This window comes from Galeopterus variegatus, unplaced genomic scaffold, assembly GCF_000696425.1.
Source record: "Galeopterus variegatus unplaced genomic scaffold, G_variegatus-3.0.2 Scaffold269, whole genome shotgun sequence".
Taxonomy (NCBI): Eukaryota; Metazoa; Chordata; class Mammalia; order Dermoptera; family Cynocephalidae; genus Galeopterus; species Galeopterus variegatus.
Window position 1 is genome coordinate 550,434 of NW_007726380.1, and position 21,039 is coordinate 571,472.

A 21,039-nucleotide genomic window follows, 5' to 3' on the forward strand; every position below is an offset into this window, starting at 1 on the left:
AAAAAAATTTTAAAAAAAAAAAAAAAAAAAAAAAAAAAAAAAAGTGAAAACCCCCCCCCCCCAAAAAAAAGGTAATTCTAAAATACTGAACAACAGAAATAAGTAAGATGGGAGTTAGAGCTGGAGTTAAGATTTTTTTTTTTTTTTTAAGATGACCGGTAAGGGGATCTTAACCCTTGACTTGGTGTTGTCAGCACCATGCTCACCCAGTGAGCGAACTGGCCATCCCTATATAGGGATCCGAACCCACAGCCTTGGTGTTATCAGCACCGCACTCTCCCGAGTGAGCCACGGGTTGGCCCTTGGAGTTAAGATTTTATAAGTTTCTCTTGTTCTGAAAGGTGGGAAGTGGTATTAACAAGTCACGCATACAGGTTAAAAATATAAGGGTAATCAACTACAGAAACAGAATGCATAACTTCCAAAACTGATAGAGACAAAAAAGGAATTTAAAACAAATTAATCAATCCAAAAAGAAAGAAAGGGAAAAAACACAAAAATCCAGGGTAGAATTATATGTATAAAGGTGTTCAATTTATTCTTCTTCTTCAAATATAAGAAATGTAAACAAAAACATAAGAGATTAGAAACAAAAGCCAAATATATAATTATTCATAATAAACTAAAATTGAAAATTCAAAAGAGACTGTCACATTGAACAAAAAACAAACTCAAGGTATTTATAAGATATGTGGATAAAACATAAAGGTATATAGCAAAGTTAAAAGTAAAATCATACCAGGGGAAATTCTGGTGAGAGTAGAATATTGGCACAGTTCTAAAGCATCTCCCCCCAGATTGCTTATTAATAGTAGCAAGGGGAAAAATACTAACTATACAGTGAAGAAATAAATAACCTCTTTTTTTTTTTTTTTTTTTTTTTTTTTTTTGTGTCCGGCAACGGATCGCAACCCTCAGTGTCGCGCCCGCACCGGGCCGGGACCGGCAACGGGATCGCAACACTCGGTGTCGCGTCTGCACCTCGCTCAGCCAGAGAGCAGGAACCGGTCTGCATGTGGGATCCGAACCCTCGGCCGGAGCGCCGCCTCGCTCCGAAGCGGCGCACTGTAGCAGTGCGCCACCGGGCCGGCCCAGAAATAAATAACCTCTTGACCAGGTTGTTAAAATTAACATCACAAACAAGGGGCAGATGAAAACCGTGTGCTTCCATCACTTACTTAGTATTTGCTCAGGAATGCATAACCTGAATCTAATCACAAGAAAATATCATATAAACTTAAAATGAGCAACTATTTTAAAAATTTAAAAGGAGAAGGGCTGGCCAGTTAGATCACTGGGGAGAGCATGGTACTGGTAACACCAAGGTCACAGGTTCGGATCCCTGTGCCAGCCGCCAAAAAAAAAAATTAAAAGGACTGTACTGTCCAAAAACGTCAGTGTCGTAAAAGACAAAGAAAGGATGTGGAACTATTCCAGACTAAAGGAGACTAAAGAGATACAACAACATATGTTGTTAAACATATGTTTAACAGGTAATACTAGCTTGGATCCTGTCCTGGACAGAAAACAAAGTCACAGAAGACATTCTGGGTCAATGGACAACCGGAATATGGAAAATAGGTTAAGGTACTGTACCAATGTTAAATTTTTGAAACTGATAAATGAACTGTGGACATGTAGGAGAATACCTTTATTTTTAGGAAATATGTACTAAAATATTTAGTTAGGGGTGAAGGGCCAGCATATATGCAATTTATTCTCAATGGTTCAGAAAAAAAAAAGTGCCTATATATACACATATATGTACACATACACACATGTATACATATACAAAGAGCAAATGATAAAAGCAAATTAACATCTGTTACAAAATAGTAACAAAAGGTAAACTTGGACAAAGGGTATCGGGGTGTTCTTTGTATTATTCTCATAATTTTTCTGTAAATTTGAAATTATATTTCCAAGTAAAAAAATTTTTAAAGTAAAAGGATAAATGAATTGCCTACTTAAAATGGTTAAAATGGGGCCGGCCCGTGGCTCACTCGGGAGAGTGTGGTGCTGATAACACCAAGGCCCCGGGTTCGGATCCCACATAGGGATGGCCAGTTCGCTCACTGGCTGAGCGTGGTGCTGACAACACCAAGTCAAGGGTTTAGATCCCCTTACCGGTCATCTTTTAAAAAAAAAAAAAAAAAAAAATGGTTAAAATGGCAAATGTTACGTTAGACATATCTTACCACAATAAGAAAGAGACCTAAAAGATTGAGAACTTCTCTCAAGGCAAAAATCAAAAAAGTAAAAGGATAGAAAAAGATACACCAGAAAGACACTAACTAAAGAAAACTGGTATACTGTTAATACCAGAAAAAAATAGAATTTAAGAGAAAACCTTTATTAGAAAGAAGGAAGGTCACTTCATAGTAACAATAAGGTTTAATTTACCATGAAGATTCTAAATCTGCATAGTTCATTTTGTTATTCTCTAGCCACATGTGACTATTTAAATTTAAACTGGTTAGGGCCGAGCCCGTGGCACACTCGGGAGAGTGCGGCGCTGGGAGCGCTACTCCCACCGCGGGTTCGGATACTATATAGGGATGACCGGTGCGCTCACAGCGCTCACTGGCTGAGCGCGGTGCGGCCAGTCTCAAAAAGGACCAAAAAAAAAAATTTAAACTGGTTAAAATTAAATAAAATTATTCAATTCCCTAGTAGTCACACTCTAAATGCTTAATAGCTAAGCACATTAAACAGTGCAGAAAATAACTTCTCCATCATTGCAGAAAGTCCTAGTGGATAGCACTGTTAAATGATTTAAACATGTATATAATAATATAGCCAAAAAAATACACATAAGGCAAAATTGACATGATTAGTAGTTTAAAAAAATTCACTATCATAATGGTAGATTTTAGCACACCTCTCTCAGCAGTAGATCAAGTAAACAAAAATCAGCAGGGTTACAGAAGAGGTGAGCTGTATAATTAAAAAGGTCAATTTAGTGAAATATGTAGAATACAAGAACTGAAGAATATACATTCTTCTTAACCATACATGAAACACTTATAAAATCTGACAATCTACTAGGCTATAAAGGAAGTCTCAATAAATTGCAAAGATTCAGAATCACAGAAACCATGTTTTTTGGCTACAGTGGAATGAAGGTAAAATTCCAAAACAAAAAGATAACTAAACAAAGAAAATTTTGTTTGGAAATTTTAAAATATACTTCTAAAAAACTGATCAATGAAGAAATAATAATGAAAATTAGAAAATTCTTAGAACTAAACAATAATAAAAATACTACATAATAAAAACTTATGGAACATATCAAATGTCCATCAACAGCAGAAAGGGTAAATATGCTCATACAGTGGAATATGACTGAGCAATACAAAAGAACAAACTAAGGACACAACTGACAACCTGGATAACTCCCACAGACATCACGTTACATGAAAGAAATCAGACATAGCAAAATACATACTCTATGATTCCATTTATATGATATAAAATACAGGCAAAAATCTATGGTGATAAAGGGAAGAATAATGGTTTCCACTGGAAGAAGATCCTGACTGGAAAGGAACATAAAGGAGGAAGACTTCTGGGGTGCTGGAAATGTTCTGCAGCTTGATCTGGGGGGTGGGCATGTGGGTGTATATGGACATAATAATTCATTAAACTTTATAATTAAGATTTGTATACTTTACTGAATACTAGTTATACCCCAATTAAGAAATCTTTTTTAAAGGGAAATGAATAGCCTTAAATACTTTTATCTGGAAAGAAGTCTGAAAAGACTAAAAATTAAGTAAGCATGCAACTTGAAGTTAGAAAAAGAAAACAGAACAAATCATAGAAAGTTGAACCGATGAGAGCAGAAATTAATGATGCTAGAATCCACACTTTTTCATCCTTCCTTCCCTAGGAGATTGTTGTATTTTCCTTAGTATCTACACAGTCCATCCAAAGGTCCTCTCCTTTTTCTCTCTTGCCACCCCAAATCTCACCCCAATCACCAATTTCCTCTCCCTAGCTCCTCACTCTGGCTGTAGAAATTGGAGAAGCCATCAAGGGCATCACAGAATTCTGTGGGAAGGCACTTTCTGGGATGGTACAGGTAGCAGAGTGCGGAGACCGGCCAGCAGCGTGGTGACAAGACCAGTATAGAAACTGCTGGTCTTGGATCTTCAATAAATAGTTCTTTCTTAGCCTCCTCTTCCTCCTCTTCCTCCTGAGGGATAGAAGGATTTCAAGGGCCCTTGGGCTTCCTTCTTTGGTCCAGTCTTCTCTTGCTCTCCTATTCTCCCACTCTTTCCCCTTGTTCTTACCTTCTCTTCCTCTAGTCCCTGTTCCTCCTCGTCCTCTTGCTCCAAGAGCAATTTGTCAAGCTGCTGGAGCTGGAAGAGGTGGAACTGGCGCTGCAGCTCCTCAGAGGTACTGAGGCTCTGCAACATCAGCTGCGGGAGGCGGTTGGGAAAGCAGAGGCCAATCTGCTCCAGCACGGCCCCCTCTAGCCAGCTCGAGCCCAAGCTCAGGAGACGGTCTGCCATGTAGTGCCTGCAGCACACACAGCCAGGCCAAACCTCAGTCTTGCTTGCCAGCATGGCCCAGGCCCAGCCTCCCTCTCCAGAATGTAGGTTCCTCTGTTGCAGCCTACCTGGGTCGCAGGCCCTACCTCACCTCTTCCTTCCCACTCCCTTTCTACCAGTGCAATTTCAATATCTTAATCTCTCCTCCCCACTGCCCCCTCCCTCATCTCCCCTCTAAGACTCAAATCGTCCCCCTTCCTAGACTCTAGGCCTCCCATTCCCCACCTCTTCAGACCTGCACTCACTGATAGAAGTGCTCAAAAGTAGTGGCCAGCTCCAGGCCAGAAAGGACCATGATGGGTTCCAGGTGCCGCTGAAGTCGCCCCAGCATTTCCACTCCAGGGGCTCCACCAATCAGGCCAACCTGGATCTGTTGGTCAATGTACCTGGCAAACTGCTCACAGATCTGGGGGCAGTGAAAAGGATACCAGGCAAACCATGAATGAGGGAATAGAGCAGGAGAATGGGAAGTGAAAGGAGGTGAAAGGGCAGAGCAGAAAGAGATGCACATGGAACATGAGCTCACAGCCCTGTGGACTGGTAGGCTGGCAGGACTCACGTGAGCAGTGGTGAGGAAGGACTGCTGCAGCAAGGCACCAGAAAAGCCACTGCGCAGAGCCAGCGTAAAGGCTGCCCGAGGCCCAAACAGCTCTGAGCCTGCTCTCTGCAAGTGCTCATAAAGTTTACAGTAACGAGGCACAAAGTCTGGGGCCCTCCAGGCTACCACCAGGAACCTGCTGACCTAAAGAGAAAGGGCAAGAAATAACATCCAAGGGGTAGCCCCTCCCCTCCTCAGACTGCTGCTTCTCAGACTTCTGCCCACCTGCTCCTGTACCACGCTCAGCCAGCACTGGGTTATGTTCCTCAGGCTGCTGCTTGGAAGAACTGCTGAAGGCGCAGAGCTCCGATCCCGATCTTTACTGTTCTTGCTGACTGTGGAGACAGAGGGCAAAGGAAGGGGTTTCATCTCAGCCTTTTGGTAAGTCCACAGATCTTGGATACTGATGCCATGGAAAGGCTAGGAGGTCTGAGGGGCCTGCAAAGGCCAATAGCAAGCAGTAAGAAGAGTAAAATCCAGGGAGGGGGAAAGAGCCAGATATCACCATGGCTGGGACTTACAGGGCCGAGTAGACAGCTCAGGAGAAGGCCCAGGAGGAGGCTCCACATGTACCAGCAAGTGGCAGAGGCGGCGAACTCGAGACGCAAAGAATGCAGCTCGACTCAGGGAGTTCCGCGAGCTCTCTCTTTGTTCTAAGTACTGACCCAGCAGCCATCCCAGCGAGCTCACACTTTCTGCATCTGAAAGAAGATAGGTCAGGAACAGATCACCATGGAAAATGGGGGAACAGATAGCCTGGGGAGGAGGAGGAGGGAGAAGGAGCAATTATACAAAAAGGTTTTGGGGGCAGCAGAGCCCTAATCCTGCCTTCACGAAGGCTGGCTTCAGCTGGAGTCTGCAGATATGTTAACAGGGTGGGGTAGGATAGAGGGGAAGATTCAAATACCAGTCTCAGGGAGCAGTCCCTGGGGCAGGAAGGAGAGAGGACCATTGAGGTAACATGCCTTCAGGGATAAAGATAGGAACCAAGAGCATTAACTCAGGTGATCCCTGGGAGTAACTAGAAGGAGCTGGTTAGTGTGGCCAAGTGTCAGGATGGTTACCAGGGGAAGTGATGTTCTGCACCAGGGGGCTGACCAGGGCCTCCCAGCAGGTCTTGCCCAGTGCTTGGGCGGCCTCATCATCAGGAAGGAAGCGATCAGCAAAATTCTGCTCGTGGCGTAAAACCCTGTTCAGTCTGAAAAGAAACAGTTACGGATTAAAGGCACAGATTTCCCTGAGGCCTCCACTCAAGCACAAATCAACTCCCAATCACCCCACATTCGGTCTCTTCCCAAGCTCTCCCATATCTGCACATACTTCTCACCTGTGTTCACTTTCCTCCTGCTGTCCAGGCTGCAGCTTTACCTTTCAGACACCCACAGAAGTACATTTCCCACCACCTACTTCTTACAGTTTCCTTTCCCTTAACCATCTTCCCTCCTCATGCCCACCCACCTGGGACAGAGCTGGAGGAGGCGCTTGCGGTCCTCTGCAATGTCCTGGCTCCAGACTTGTGCCCGAATTGTGTAGAAGAGACATGTTCGGCGACACAGCTGCTCCCGGAATAGTGGCCAGAAAGTAGGCTTGGGGCCCAGGACCTCCACACCCCGAACCCGGGTGTCGATGCCACCCTGCAACAGGCACAGATAGTATCTGTTACCTAAGCCACCTGAGCCACTAAGTACTGCTGAGGCCAGGTCTCACGCCCTGAGTTCCCTAGAGCTGCTCGGGACAGCCCCACATCTCTGGAACTCAACAGGTTCCTTGGACATCTCCCAAGCAGACCAAGGAGGAACCATGGCTAAAACCTTAGACCTCAAATGTTAGAGAACCCAGCCACTGTGGTAACCATGTGTTACCTCCTAAACCTCAGCCTGGCCTCTTCCCCCGCCCCACCTGCTGGCAGCGCTTTATGCGGATCTGGATGATGGGCCAGAAGCGGTTCAGGTTCTCTAAGAGGATCACCCGGCTGGCAGAGGGCATCACATTCACCTGGTAGGACAGGGGAAAAGTGATAGAGAGAGAACTGTCACCTGCAGAGATGGGGATGCAGACTGTAGACAGCAACCAAGTTGGTTATGGCATATGCCCTTCATTTCTCCTGCATTGAGCCCAGGAATCTACAAGTCTCCAATTCTCTAATACCACTCTTGCTGCTTACAAGGCAATACCTTCCCCAGCCATTCCCCAGGGACTGGTTCCTTCCCCTAGGCCCTGGGACAAACAGAAGGATGAGGAGCAAGGTGAAGGGGGGCACAAGGGTCCCCACCGTGTTGAGCTCAGTGCTGATGCAGCTGGCACTGTCACCCCCAAACACCACCACCCTGGCTGGCATATAACTGGAGTCCTCACTGGCCACCAGCAGAGTCAGCTGCCTGGGAGAGGAAAAAGGAATCAGTCAAAGCAGGGCCCTAGTCTTAGTTCAAAACCACTTCAACCCATCATTTCCTTCTCAGGTTCCTGTCCCTCTGTGGGCTCCTGACACATTAGTCTTCCCCGGACCCTCTGCTTTTCCCTTTGTATTCCCCTCAAATGGCTTCATTTAAATCCACAGCTTCAACCAAAAACCAATACACCAATGACTCCAAATCCACATCTCTACCCCAGACCGCTCTTCAGAGCTTCCATGCTATGTACGCAATAGACATTTCCATATCATGTTCCACAGTTAACAACATCAATCATGCCCAAATGGAACAATCTGTCCACATAAACCTGCCTCCATTCCTCTCACTCTCCAGGGAAATAAAACTGCCATCCACCCAGTACTCAAAGCAGAACACTGTCACTGCAGACTTCTCCCTCTCATGGCTTCTCTTGTCCAATTAATGGCAAGTCCTATAGCCTCTACCTCTTAGTGTCTCCTAGTCCATTACATCTTCCCTATTCCCATTCTCTCTGCCTAACTGAACACGGTGATCACTTAACTAGACCACTGCATAAAACTTCCAACCTTTTCTCCTAGCCTCCAACCCAAGCTCCCATAATTGCCAGAGTGAGCTTTCTAAAGAAAAAAAAAAAAAAAATTTGTCTCTTCCCTTCTAAAAATCCTTCAGTGACTCCCCAAGTTTTGGAATAAAGTTCAAACTTTTTTTTTTTTTTTGGCAGCTGGCTATCTAAACTCTCGACCTTGCTGTTATCAGCTCTAATGAAGTGAGCTAACCAGCCAGCACCAAAGTTCAAACTTCTTAGCTCACAAATCTCTTTGTGATCTGCCTCTGCCTACCTTTCTGGCTTCGTCTCCTGCCATTTTGATACACACTTCATTCCAGCCAAACATACTTACTTAAAGTTCCCCCAAATATCATTGGTTTTCTTACTTCTGTTTTGCATATATGCTGTTCCCCTGGAATATTCATCATGCCCTCTTTATCAAGCTAATTTCGACTTCAAAACCCAGCTTGTTAACCCCTTCATCCAGAATGAAACCTGCTGTGACGGCTCAGTTGGCCTCAGCATCCAGACCACGTGTTGACCATAATGCTTTACCTTACTCTATGCTCTCACTGATTTTCTAGCCTGGCTCCCCAACTAGAATGTAAGTTCCCTGAACACAGGTACATCTTATCGTCCTACCTCCAGACCCTTGCACAAATGCCCGGCCTTAAGCAAATGCCCACAGGAAGAATAGATAAGTGATCTGCTGATCTCCCTCAACACTAAATACAGGACAGGGACATCTGCACCTGTTGGGGTACAGGTCATCAGGCTCAGGGAGTGAGGGGATGTCTATAAATCAGAACAGCAAAGGCAGGTCAATGTGTCTATCTGTTCACTGCACAAAATGGGTCTAAGTGTGTCCCTCCGGGATGGAAAGTTATAGACAGGGTTGTGTGCATGTGGGTGCTTTGGGGATATATACTAGGGCATATCAGAATATTTGTGTGTGTTTGTGTGTGTGTGTGTGTATGTGCACATGGGTGTGTTCACACCTAACAAGAACACCACGGTGCATGTGCAAGGTGATGTAGTGGGAACCGGTGCTGCCATTGGACTCCCAGTAGGTCTTGGGGTTGCGGTCCGTCAGCTTGCTGGCCCGGTGTGGGTTGGAGGACACCTCCACCTTCTCCCAGCATTTGTCCTCCTTCACTTCCACACTGGAACCTGGGGGCAAGTGGGAAGGGGTGGAGGTCACAGCCTAGTTTGTTAAGAGAGAAAAGGAAAGGGAATAGGGAGCAAGAAGGAAAGGGGAGAACAGATGCTGGGTGGGAGCCATAGGAAAGCAGGTAAGGGCACTAACCCTGGCAGAGATGCCTGAGGAACACGTCAAAGAAGGGAATATTAATGGGTTGGTGGGTTCTTCTGTGGTCTTCGATCTGGCCCAGAACCATCTACAGCCGGAACATCAGAGAGAAAGGGGAAAGGGAGAGGAAGGAACATGGAGAGACACATGGAAACATTTACAGAGAAAAAGTCAAGGGTCAACAGAACACTCAAAGCCTTTCTCCCTAAATTCTGACAGAACCATGTGGGGTAAACTTTAGGGAACACATGCCCCAGATTTGCTACCCCCTGCACCAAATAGTAATACCAAGAGGGACACAAACTGAATCCCTTTCCCTGCTCTGGCTCACATTCTCTCAGCTTTTACCCACAAGCCCTTCCACACCTGAATGCAGCCAGCCAGGATGCTGGAAGTGAGGTTGCTATAGAGCTGGGCATGTTTCTCACACTCCGTCACCAGGTCCCGAAGCTCACAGCCAAGCAGCAGCTGCGCCGAGTGCTTGTCCAGAACTTTGGAGAGGGTCTCCTTTGCTCCCAAGCAGCAGAGCACTACTGCACAATCCTTATGCATTGAGGCCAGGCGATGCAGGAAGCAGGTCAACTCCTGAACAATCTGACCCAGAGCCACATAGATTAATTTATGGGGAAAAAAGGGCAGGACATGTAAAGGTTGAGGGGTGGATTCAGTAAAAGAAGCATAGTGGCTGGGATTTTGGAGGAACTCAAAAGCCCAGGGAAAGGACAGTACCAAAGACAGGGTGGAACAGAATGAATACTGGGGTGCTGGAAATCCAGAGTGAGTTAGCAGCAGCAGAGCTTGGGCACAGTTTCCCAAGCTCTCTCAAGAGCCAACCATGGTGCCTGGGTCTTGCACAATCCCTGAAGGGTGGAAAGCAAAGACTGTTTGGATTGGTGAATGTGGGCTTCTCCTAAACCCAGAATCTAAAATCCAGGTGCAGCCAAAAGGTTTAGACATTAAAGACCCCAGTTCCAGAGACTCTTAGATGACATTAGCCTTCCTCTTCCTACTCACCCATACAGTGCCCCATGACCCATTAAGGAAGGCTTTGCTGTGCCCCCCAGGGCCTCACAAGGTAGTTGGTGCCCCAGATGCTGCCTTTCCCTCTCCCACTATTGCTAGGGCTCTAGTACCTCAAAGTCACTGCTGAGGCCACTCAGACAGTTGAGGCAGGGCTCTAAGACCTCATGCCAAGGGAGGACCATTGCCTCGGGGTAATCCAGCAGTCGAGTCATAACCCTGGTGAGGGAATGAAAACAAGTGAAGTCCCTGCAATCTGCCAGCTCCACTCACCCCTGATGCATGAGTGCCTGAACAGACCCCTCACCTCAGCACGGTCAGCAGCAGAGTTTTGTTGGGCCCAGGGGCGTCCAGAGTCCGCAGCAACAAGAGAAAGGGCTGGGTCTCCTGCTGGAGGCGCTTGAGGTGGGGCTGCACGGCACCCCCTGGGCTGCCCTCACAGCACAGCATGCGCTCCAAGTCCAGGAGCAGTTCTGCAGGTGGGCCCCCCACCAGGGATTGGATCAGTACCTTAGGGGACCCATCCTGGCCCTGGGTGCTGGGGACTTCCAGTGCTGCAGCCCAGACATACCGGAGGGAAAAAATATGTATGAAGAGGAGTCTTACAAGTTGGCCAAACTGAGAAATGGGAAGGTCCAGAAAATCACCCCAAAATTTTCTTCCCATATTGAGGATGTCTATAGTTTTTACCAAACTATGAGAGATTTTCTTTTCTGGACCTAAATATATATCTAACTACATCTGAAAAAAAAATCTAGTATAGCAAACACTGTCAAGTTAAACACAACACATTTTTCATCTCATACAGTCATACAATTACCTTTTATTATTAAATGTTAGCTACAGTAAATATTAGCTACTATAATTACATCCCTATACTACACAGTATGGTGGCTTTAGATAGACTAAAAGATACATATTGTTTATATCAATATTCCTCTGTATTTCTGGGTTTTCACTTGTTTTTTAAACACAAAGTGTTTCTTCCCCATGACATCAGTATTTCATGTTTCTACTCAAAAACTTTCTGTACCCCATAAATCACAATTCCTCTGAAAAAGGCCTCCTTAGATGTCATTTCAACCAATCTTCTACTGTCCAGTAAGACTGGACCAAACCTAGCCCAGACAGACAAGAATCCACATACATTTAAAGCCATTCAGAGAAGGCAATTTACTTGCACCTATTTTAGAATCTCCCTCTTTTCTTGGTTGGTAAGTTTTTTTTTTTTTTTTTTTTTTTTGTCCTTTTTGAGACTGGCCGCACCGCGCTCAGCCAGTGAGCACTGCGAGCCCACCGGTCATCCCTATATATGATCTGAACCCGCGGTGGGAACGCTGCTGCGCTCCCAGCGCCGCACCCTCCAGAGTGCGCCACGGGCTCGGCCCAGGTCGGTAAGTTCTAAAGACCTAATTTGAGCACCAAAACTCTCACTCATTTCCTGAAGATTCCTTGTGTCTTTCCAGTAAGGGACTGGTATGTAAAACCTTAGCCTTCCTGGCCATAGGCTGGCACTGTATGACTCCTCAGCAGAACTACCCCCCTCCACAATGGTACCTGCATGCTCAGGACTGCCCGGTGGCTCTGAGTAGCGATTGAGAAGCATCATGAGGATGGTGTGTGTGGTAGGCATGGGCTCTGTCCCCGGTGCTATCCCTGAGTGCCGAAACAAGGTGTCTCTCAGCTCTTGGGTTATAATCTGGTCTCCCAGAGTGTGGTGGTTGCACAAAAGCAGGTTGAGAAGGAGCAGGCCATTTCGCACTGCAGAGGAGCACCTGGGAGGAGGGAGGTGACACAGGAAGAAATCGACAGAGTGAATGCAATGGAAGCAGGGAAGCAAGCAAAGAGGGCTGCAGTTGGGGAGGAAAAGGATCTAGTGTTTCCTTTGAGCCAGAATATCTGGCCCCCTGACCTCAGGTCACTCCTTCCAACCCCATGAAGGAAGGTCAGGGTCTTTCTGCCCTCTGGGCATCTCCCTACCCCCACCACTTGGCCTCTCTTCCAATGACAGTCAGAGAGAGTCACCAATGTTTAATGCAGAGGTGACAATGTGAAGAGAATTTCTGTGGAGCACATTAGCCTGGGGCAGAGTAGTAGCAGGGCTTGGGACATAGCATGAGTCTGGAGTTTAGAGGGTAATGCCCTGACCCCTCAGTGTTCAGCATCAGGATCACAGCTGCAGGGAGAGTAAGGAGCAGACTCTCAGAGCCTGGGCGTGTAGCTGAGTCAATGCTGGCAAAGATCTCTCTGGTCATCTGGGCATCAAACAAAGGGTGGATAGAACTTCGGCCAGTAACAAAAGTGGGGATCTCCGAGGAGCTGGCAATGGCCACCATCTTCAGTGCCTGTGAGAGGGGTGTGGAAGCAGAGTTAGGAGTGGGCAGAGCCACCGTGAGGAAGTGGGGAGCCAGGGCCATCATTCTACATCTCAAATTCTGGCACAGCTGAGCTGTTTGCAAACAGAATAGGAAATGGAAATGGAAGAGGCAGTGATGGGACATCAAATGCTAAGGAGGGAGAGAGGGAGGAAAAGAAAAAGAAAAAGAGAAGAGTAAAGAAAACCACCAAGGTCAAGAGTTCAGATCCCCCTACCTGCCACCCGCCAATAAAAAAGAAAGAAAGAAAAGAAAAGGAAGCAAACAAAAAAAACCTAAGACTGGGTGGTAAAGTCAGCTGGCCACTTCCCTCTGCCCCATGCTCCCAGCACCAAAGCTTCCCCAGTGGTGCAGCCGGCCCCTCCTGCATGTTCCCTGCAGGATTGTGCCTTTTCACGGCATCAAGTTGTCTTCAGAGGCTCTCTGTGAAGTTGCCTCCCATCTCACTTGACCACTCCTTCCTTTGCTAAACCTCTCTTCCCTGGAGTTCCGTAACTTCATATTCTCCTGCTTTTCCTCCTGACTCTCTGGTGTTCCTTTGCCTGATCCTCAAACACTGAAGATCCTTGTCCCCTTTCTCTTCTTACTCTGCATTCCTTCCCTGGGCAACCTCATCCACTCCCATAGCTTCAATTACCACCTATATGCCAACACTCCCAAACCTATGTGCCCTGGCTTTAGCCAGTGTCCAGCCCTTCTCAACAAGGCTACTTGATTGTCTCATAGAGTGGTTGGAATTATAGGAAAAATACTTGTAATGTGCAAATTTGTTTCCTGGTCTACAGAGAAAACTAAATTAAAATGAACACTACTACGTCATTAGAGTAGAGAATGTCTCTCCTGGTGAAAGGGCTGACTCTCTTGAAGAAACCCACTAGGAATGGCCTAGGCTAGAAATAATTCTCAGGACAATCCCCCATTGTGAAGCCTGGACCCTCCAAGCAAATGCTACCTCATAACGAGGTTTTCTCCCTTTGATTACCCCACTCTGCCCCAATTAGCCAAATTCTGTAGAACTTATGTTGTAAACAAAATGATGCAGTTTTATTACAGGGCAAGAGTTTTAATTTAGGGGTAGATGCTGTGTTTTGGTCATGCAATTTGAAAGGATCAGGGAATTCTTTGAGCATACATGGACTAGACTGTGAATGCCTAGCTGCTCTTTGAAGGAGCAGCACCAAGTTGGCCCCTCCTGGCCCCTACCAGGACAGCCTGCTCTAAGAGGACATGTGCTCCTATCCATGCTATTGCCATTATACTGTTGGAATCCATTCTCAGAACTGCTCTAGTTGAGGCTTACCTGTCCCTGTCAGGGACACTCAGGCTATACAGAGCCACCCTGCCCACACTTCCCTACTAGCCAGCACTTCTGTCTGGAGTAGTCAGGAAGCCAATACTTCTGTAAGCCTCCCTGGATGAGGGTCTCCCTTCCTAGTCTCTGGGCCCAACATGGCAGGGAAATGGCAATTCTTGTTCTGTTCTACCCAAATCTGGGGAAGGAGTATTTTCTGTATAAAGATACCACTCAGATAAAAATACTTTTAGTTTGTCACATCTAAAAAATTAGTCTGTAACCAGACTCCTAATTGTAAATAAAAAGGTGTGGGATATTCAACATACCTAAAAACTCAAATCCCTTTTTTTTTTTTTGGTGGCTGGCTGGTACAGGGATCAAACCCTGGACCTTGGTGTTATCAGCACCACGCTCTAATCAACTGAGCTAACCAGCCAGCCCCTAAAAACTCATCTCTTGACCTTCTCCTCATACCTCCTCCTCCTGAAACATCCTCTCACTGTGTAAATGGCCACCTCATGCACCCTGCTGCTCAATTTCTAACCTGGAAGTCATTCTTAAAAACTCCCTTCTCTCTTTCTCCAAACATGTACTCAATCTCTAAGACTGTCCAGATCAAGCTTTTAAATCCATCTGCATCATTCCACCCAGTGTCTACTCCCTGGTTCAAATCACCACAGTATCTCCTCAAGATCAGTAGTCCCCCAATCTGCCTGTGCTGCCCATCACTCTTTCACGCCAGGCCCAGTGTACTCACCGCCAGCCCTGCCTGCTGCACCAAGACAGAAGTCTTATATTCCCGCATGCAAACCAGCACAGCGTAGATTCCTCCCTCCCTGGCAAAGAGCGGGCGCCACTCGTGCTTGGTCATGAGCAGATAAAGGAGGCGCAGGGCCAGCACCACCACCATCTTCTCTCCCACCTGGTTGGTCAGCAGCTCTACCAGCGTCTTCACTAGCTTCTCTCTGAGAAGAGTAGAGACACTGGAGCTTCCCATCCCAAGGAGCCTTGCCTGACCTCTCAGCCATGACACTGACTCCCTGCCCAACCCCCACCCACCAAGATCCAGTCTGTTCTCCCCCAGTCGACCCCAACCTCCAATCTGCTCTCATTGCCTCAGTCTCACCCCTGTTCCCCTCCCCTCTGACATCTGCCTCTAGCTCTTCATCTCATGAAAGAGGCCATAGAGCAAAATGGTTAGCAACTCTGGCTCATCTTTTCAAATAAATCTATAAATGCAAAGTATAGGTGGTCCCCGACTTACAATGGTTCAACTTACGATTTTTTGACTTTGTGATGGCACCCATACAACCATTCTGTTTTTCACTTTCAGTACAGTTGTCAATAGATTACGTGAGACATTCAACACTTAATTATAAAATAGGCTTTGTGTTAAATGCTTCTGCCTAACTGTAGGCTAAGGTAAGTATCCTGAGCATATTCAAGGTAGGCTAGGCAATGCTATGATGTTTGGTAGGTTAGGTGTATTAGATGTATTTTTTTTTTCCTTTTTGTCTTTTTACTGACTGGTAATGGGATCGCAACCCTCGGTGTCGTGCCTGTACCGGGGACTGGCAACGGGATCGCAACCCTCGGTGTTGCGCCCGCACCGCGCTCAGCCAGTGAGTGGGAACCGGTCTCCACATGGGATCCGAACCCTCTGCAGGAGCGCCACTGCGCTCCCAAGCGGCGCACTCTCCAGTGTGCCACCCGGCCGGCCCTTAGATGTATTTTTGACTTACTATATTCCCGACTTACAATGGGTTTATCAGGACATAACCCCATCATAAATCAAGGAGCATCTTTAATTCTAATCAAAATGCCTAAAAGGTTTTTTTTTTTTTTCCTTTTTGTCTTTTTTCGTGACCAGCAACAGATAGCAACCCTCAGTGTCGCACCTGTACTGGACCGGGACGGCAACGGGATCGCAACCCTCGGTGTTGCGCCCGCACCTCGCTCAGCCAGTGAGCGGCCGGTCTGTATGTGGGATCCGAACCCTCGGCGGGAGCGCCGCCGCGCTCCCAAGCGGCGCATTGTAGCAGTGCGCCACCGGGCCGGCCCCTAAAAGGTTTTTAAAAAGCCATGACAGGCAGATTCAGGCACAGGAAGAGAAATGGTTGTAAAAAATGATAGTAGATTTGCCTATAGTTATCAAAATATGAATATAAACTTATAATAATTAAAACCTTGGAACTGATATAGGGTAGCCAAACAGATCAATAGATGAGAAGGAAGATAACGATGGCATCTCAGCCAGTGGGGAAAGGAAAGACTATTTAAAACGTGATGTTGAGACACTTGGCTATCTGCTTGAAATAACTGCAGTTGGAGCTCTACTTCCCACCATTTGCAAAAATAAATTGCAAACAGATTTTAAATCATTGTAAAAAACAAAATCATAGATATTTTTTAGAAAATATAAGGAAATATTTTTATAATCCTAGATTAGGATATACCTTCATAAGTAGAACACAAAATCTAGAAGCCATAAAAAAATTTTTTTTTTTTTTTTTAAAGATGACCGGTAAGGGGATCTTAACCCTTGGCTTGGTGTTGTCAGCACCACACTCAGCCAGTGAGCTAACCGGCCATCCCTATATAGGATCTGAACCCATGGCCTTGGTGTCATCAACACTGCACTCTCCCGAGTGAGCCACGGGCCAGCCCTGCCAATATGATTTTTTAAAAAGACAAGCAAAATATTTGAAATATAAATAACAAAGGAATAATTTCCAGAATGCCTATAAATCCATAAGAAAAAGGCAAGGACCCAATAAAAATGTGAGCAAAGGATAAGAACAGAATATTATAGAACAGAACAAATTCAAGCAAATATGTCTAACTTCACCAGAACTAAGAATTAAAACAAGGAGACAATAATCATTTAAAATTTTGCCAGTATGATAGATTTAGAATGACAATATCCATTGTCGGCAAAGGTAAGAAAAACAGATCCATTGGAATATGGTACTTGAACTCAGATATGACCGAATTGCAGAATCCTACGCAGCAGTGAAAAAAATGAGACAGCTCCATGAGTACTGACACAGAGAGCCCTCTAAGACATGCTGGGTGAGAGCAAAACAAAGTGGTAGAAACATTTGAGTATGATTACATATATTAAAACACAAACTCAGAAAATGCTATATTTCCAAAAACACAATTGCAAATGTAAATCTATAGAATGTCTAAAGGATACACAACAGATTATAACAGTGATGAAGAGGGACTTTGGCTTTTCATTCTATGTTCTCTCATATTCCTCAAATCTTTTAAAATGAAAATATATTTGTGTATTACTTATATAATTAAAGAGGAGCAAAAACCTTAAAAATAAAAAGTAGGAAGAGAAGAAAAAGGAGAAAGAAAAGAAAAAGAAAAAACTCAAGCTCTAGAGCCAAAATGACCTAGATTTGAATCCTGGCTCAGCTATCTGTAAAACTCTGAGCAAGTTACTTAAATCCTCTAAACCTCAGTCTCCTCAGCCATAAATGGGATAATAGTACCGTCAATGCTTCCTCAGGTGTTAGGCAGATTTAATGAGAGAATGCATGTGAAACACTAGCACAGTGCCTGGTACAGCAGAAGTGCCCCAAGAATATTAGCCATTATAACATCCCACTCTCCTGCTCCCTCAGGCTGACCCTTTACCCCCAGCCTTTCTAATTCTTGATCTCACTGCTCCTTACCTCCCCCACCATTCTCACTGCTGACAGCCTCTACCAAAACCTCTTCCCTCCCCAGCATGCTAACCTCAGCGATCTGTCAGGACGGATCAGAGGATGGTCCCGCTCAGTGACCTCTTCCACAGCCTGAGAGAGGGCAGCAAGCCCTGAAAGTTGCAGGTGGCTGGATATCTGCACAGTGGCCACAACCGCTGCCATATGCTGCTCCAGGGAGCTGCGTGGACCAGGACCCCGCAAACCTCTAGCCATTTCTGAAATTGGTGGGGGGGAAGGCAGTGGCTAAAAGAATTGTGACACCTCCAAGCTGGAGGTCTCTAAAGGTCAAGCCCAGTTATCCTATCAACATTTAAATACATTATGTGTTACTGTAGCTTGCATCTGGAACTTTTCCAATTCTGTGTGAGGGACCTAAAGGCAAACAGTGAAGATGAAGATACCCAGGAAAATAGACCCTCCTTTTCCAGAGATACTGAAGAAAGGTGATTGGTTAGACACAATCAAGGACAAAGGGAAGAAAATAGATGCATAGTTCCAAGGCATTTCCGCTGCAAAAGCAACCTCACTCCACGGCTTTTGTTCTACACTGACTAACCACTTCTTCTATTGGGAGCACCCAGGACTTCTTCCAACTTCTTCACCCTCCTTTCTCAGAACCAGACTCACCACTGGCTGCCTCCTTCATCTCCAGGGACAGAACCATCCCCTCAGTCACCAGAAGCTGGTTAAACAGTTGCGAATCACTCTGTGCCATTGGGGGCTCAGTCTTTGCCTTTGCTTTGGGGGATTTGGTCTCTTCCTCTGAGAAATTGGCCTCCGATTTGGACTCCTCTTCCGGATCTGGGGTATAGGAGTGACTTTGTGAAGAAGATGAGCTGCTTAGTTCATCAGGTACCAATGCATACTTGGTGTAGATTTGGGAGTTGAGCAGGTCACTGAGGGTACTGCCCTCAAACCGATTACTGAGAACCTGCAGCAGACCCTCAGCCATCTCTACAGGCACGGAGATCTCACCCAGGGCCTTTTCACCCATAGTCTGTCAACAAAAAGGGGTATACATTTCAGAGACAAGCAGACAGAAGGGTCCTGGGACAGTAATGGGAAGAGTGGCAACCTCCCAGCATGCCCTCACACTTTCTACATGCTAGACCCTCACAGCATGTCTCCTCCCCCAGGAGGAGCCCCATACTCTCTAACTTCTGGCTCCAGCCCTAAGTGGTAGCCCATATCTAGAACTCCCTGAAGAGAATCCTGCTTCTTACCCCACTACGAACCCCCTGCGCCCCCCCCCCCAAGTTAACTCAGGCCTGTAATACCTTATCCAGGTTCTCCCGAAGATTCTGGAAAATTGGCTGCTGCTCACATAAGTCCAACTTCTTGATGAAGAAAAGCAGCTCCCACCACTCAGCCTGGGTAAGGTATCCTAATTCCTCATTCTTTTGAGGCTCGGGCTGCAGGTATGGCAAAGAGTAGAGACCATCCACAGGCTTCCAGTCCCAGGAGGGGAATGCTGAGGATACAGGCATAGGGTGTCAGCACCCATCAGGAACAGAGTCAGTTTCTCAACCTCTGGTGCAGCTCCTGGTCAGAAGTGGTTTCATCCCAGTCACTACTTCTGACATGCTATCCATGTCCCCTCTTATGCCTACCTGTGCCCAATACAGCAGCCCCTGTCCCCTTCTCCACAGCTGCATAAGCCATATCCTCAGTAGCTTCCTCAGGACCCAGGATCTCCAGCATGTGCCAATGCACCCAGTAGGTGCGGCCCGTTGACTGCCAAAAGACCTGGTATGAGGGAGGAAGAAAGAGGGAAGAATAGAGAGGGCCTGAAAGAACATGCCCAAGCCCAGATCTGGGACACACCCTCACATCCACACCTGGCTAAGCTTGGAAAAACCTTCGTATAGCAAAAGGCTTCTTTCCCCTATCAGGAGTGGACCCTGCCTCTCTTCCTAACCTTGATGGCCTCTGCTCCCACACTCTCTCCTTGCCTCCTTGACTGGTGGTGGGGACGAGGTATCTCTATATATCAGTTCTGCTTCCTAGGTGTGATTCTCTCCATGACCTCACAGCCTACCCATCCCTTCCACATTTTCTCAGCCCTCCAAATGGTGCCCCCTTAAATGCTGACCCCTTTTACCATTCTAATTCCCCCCTCCTTAGGTGGCTAGCCACAGCCTCCTACAGGGAAGCCCCAGCTATGACCCACCCAAAACAGATCCCCAACAGTGCCCTACCACCATTTCCCACTCACCTGCACAGGGGGCACGCCATTGTTGCTCTGCCGGAACTCACCCTCGTCCCCAGCACTGATCTCCTCGTAATCATCCAGCATCCGCACTCGCATCCCTGGCTGCAGAATCTGCTGCATATACTCACCATAGCCACTACGGCTAGAGAATTCAGAGCGCTGACGGAAGGCCCGCCCTTGCCTTCTGGGGGTGGTGACAATGGTAGGGAGTAAAAGACTGGGGCCTGAAATGCAGGGCTGAAAGATGGACCGGGTCGGTCGGGGTGGCAATGTGCCCTGTTCACTGAGGTTCCGGGCCCAGCCCATGCTCCGCACCAGCTCTGAAATGAGGTTGCCCACAGCCATACTGAAATCCAGCTCCCGCTGTCCCCGGCATTTCTCCCTTGTGGGGCATGGGGAGCTTTGGTCTCCAGCTCCTGGCTCTGGACTGTTATTCAGCTGATCCAGCAGGGAAGTGACACATAGGTAGCGCTTCACCAGGGAGAAAAGCAGCTTTCCTGGGATCTGTAGGACACAATCCTTGGCATAAATTCATCAGTTCTTGGCATAAATTCATCTCCTGCTGGATTTAACCTTTCCCTTTTCCCCTCAATATCCTGCTCTACAGAAAAATACAAAGGCCTCATCCCCAGGCCTGTAGTTCTCAAACTTTGATTTGTGTAAGAAACACATAGGGAGTGTCTTGAAACACAGAGTCCTGGGTTCTAATCTCAGAAATTCTGAATGGGGAGAGGTTGAGAAGGGTGGCATGAACCTTCATTTTAACAGGCTCCCTAGGTGGCTCTGGTGCTGATACACAGTCCTGAACCACATTCTCAGAAATGATGCCTTAGGGGCCGGCCCCGTGGCGCACTCGGGAGAGTGCAGCGCTGGGAGCGCAGCGGCACTTCCGCCACAGGTTCAGATCTTATATAGGACTGGCCGGTGCGCTCACTGGCTGAGCGCGGTGCGGACGACACCAAGCCAAGGGTTGCGATCCCCTTACCAGTCACGAAAAAGACAAAAAAAAAAAAAAA

At 46.6% G+C, this 21,039-nt stretch overlaps 1 protein-coding gene across 1 annotated transcript in view; it reads right to left on the reverse strand.

The window, feature by feature from the left end:
* The window catches only part of CUL9 (cullin 9), a 42,725-nt gene that overhangs the window by 17,790 nt on the left and 3,896 nt on the right, over window positions 1-21,039 (reverse strand). Inside the window, exons 6-25 of the mRNA XM_008566795.1 lie at window positions 18,439-18,808; window positions 17,843-18,026; window positions 14,847-15,054; window positions 12,569-12,765; window positions 11,978-12,195; window positions 10,728-10,974; window positions 10,534-10,639; window positions 9,767-9,994; window positions 9,398-9,488; window positions 9,090-9,261; window positions 7,427-7,532; window positions 7,054-7,149; window positions 6,613-6,788; window positions 6,219-6,352; window positions 5,676-5,855; window positions 5,380-5,489; window positions 5,116-5,298; window positions 4,802-4,962; window positions 4,296-4,524; window positions 4,009-4,198 (exon numbers count right to left, since the gene is read on the reverse strand). Coding sequence (XP_008565017.1) covers window positions 4,009-4,198; window positions 4,296-4,524; window positions 4,802-4,962; window positions 5,116-5,298; window positions 5,380-5,489; window positions 5,676-5,855; window positions 6,219-6,352; window positions 6,613-6,788; window positions 7,054-7,149; window positions 7,427-7,532; window positions 9,090-9,261; window positions 9,398-9,488; window positions 9,767-9,994; window positions 10,534-10,639; window positions 10,728-10,974; window positions 11,978-12,195; window positions 12,569-12,765; window positions 14,847-15,054; window positions 17,843-18,026; window positions 18,439-18,808 — 3,586 coding nt within the window. The remainder of the gene's footprint in view (window positions 1-4,008; window positions 4,199-4,295; window positions 4,525-4,801; window positions 4,963-5,115; window positions 5,299-5,379; window positions 5,490-5,675; window positions 5,856-6,218; window positions 6,353-6,612; window positions 6,789-7,053; window positions 7,150-7,426; window positions 7,533-9,089; window positions 9,262-9,397; window positions 9,489-9,766; window positions 9,995-10,533; window positions 10,640-10,727; window positions 10,975-11,977; window positions 12,196-12,568; window positions 12,766-14,846; window positions 15,055-17,842; window positions 18,027-18,438; window positions 18,809-21,039) is intronic.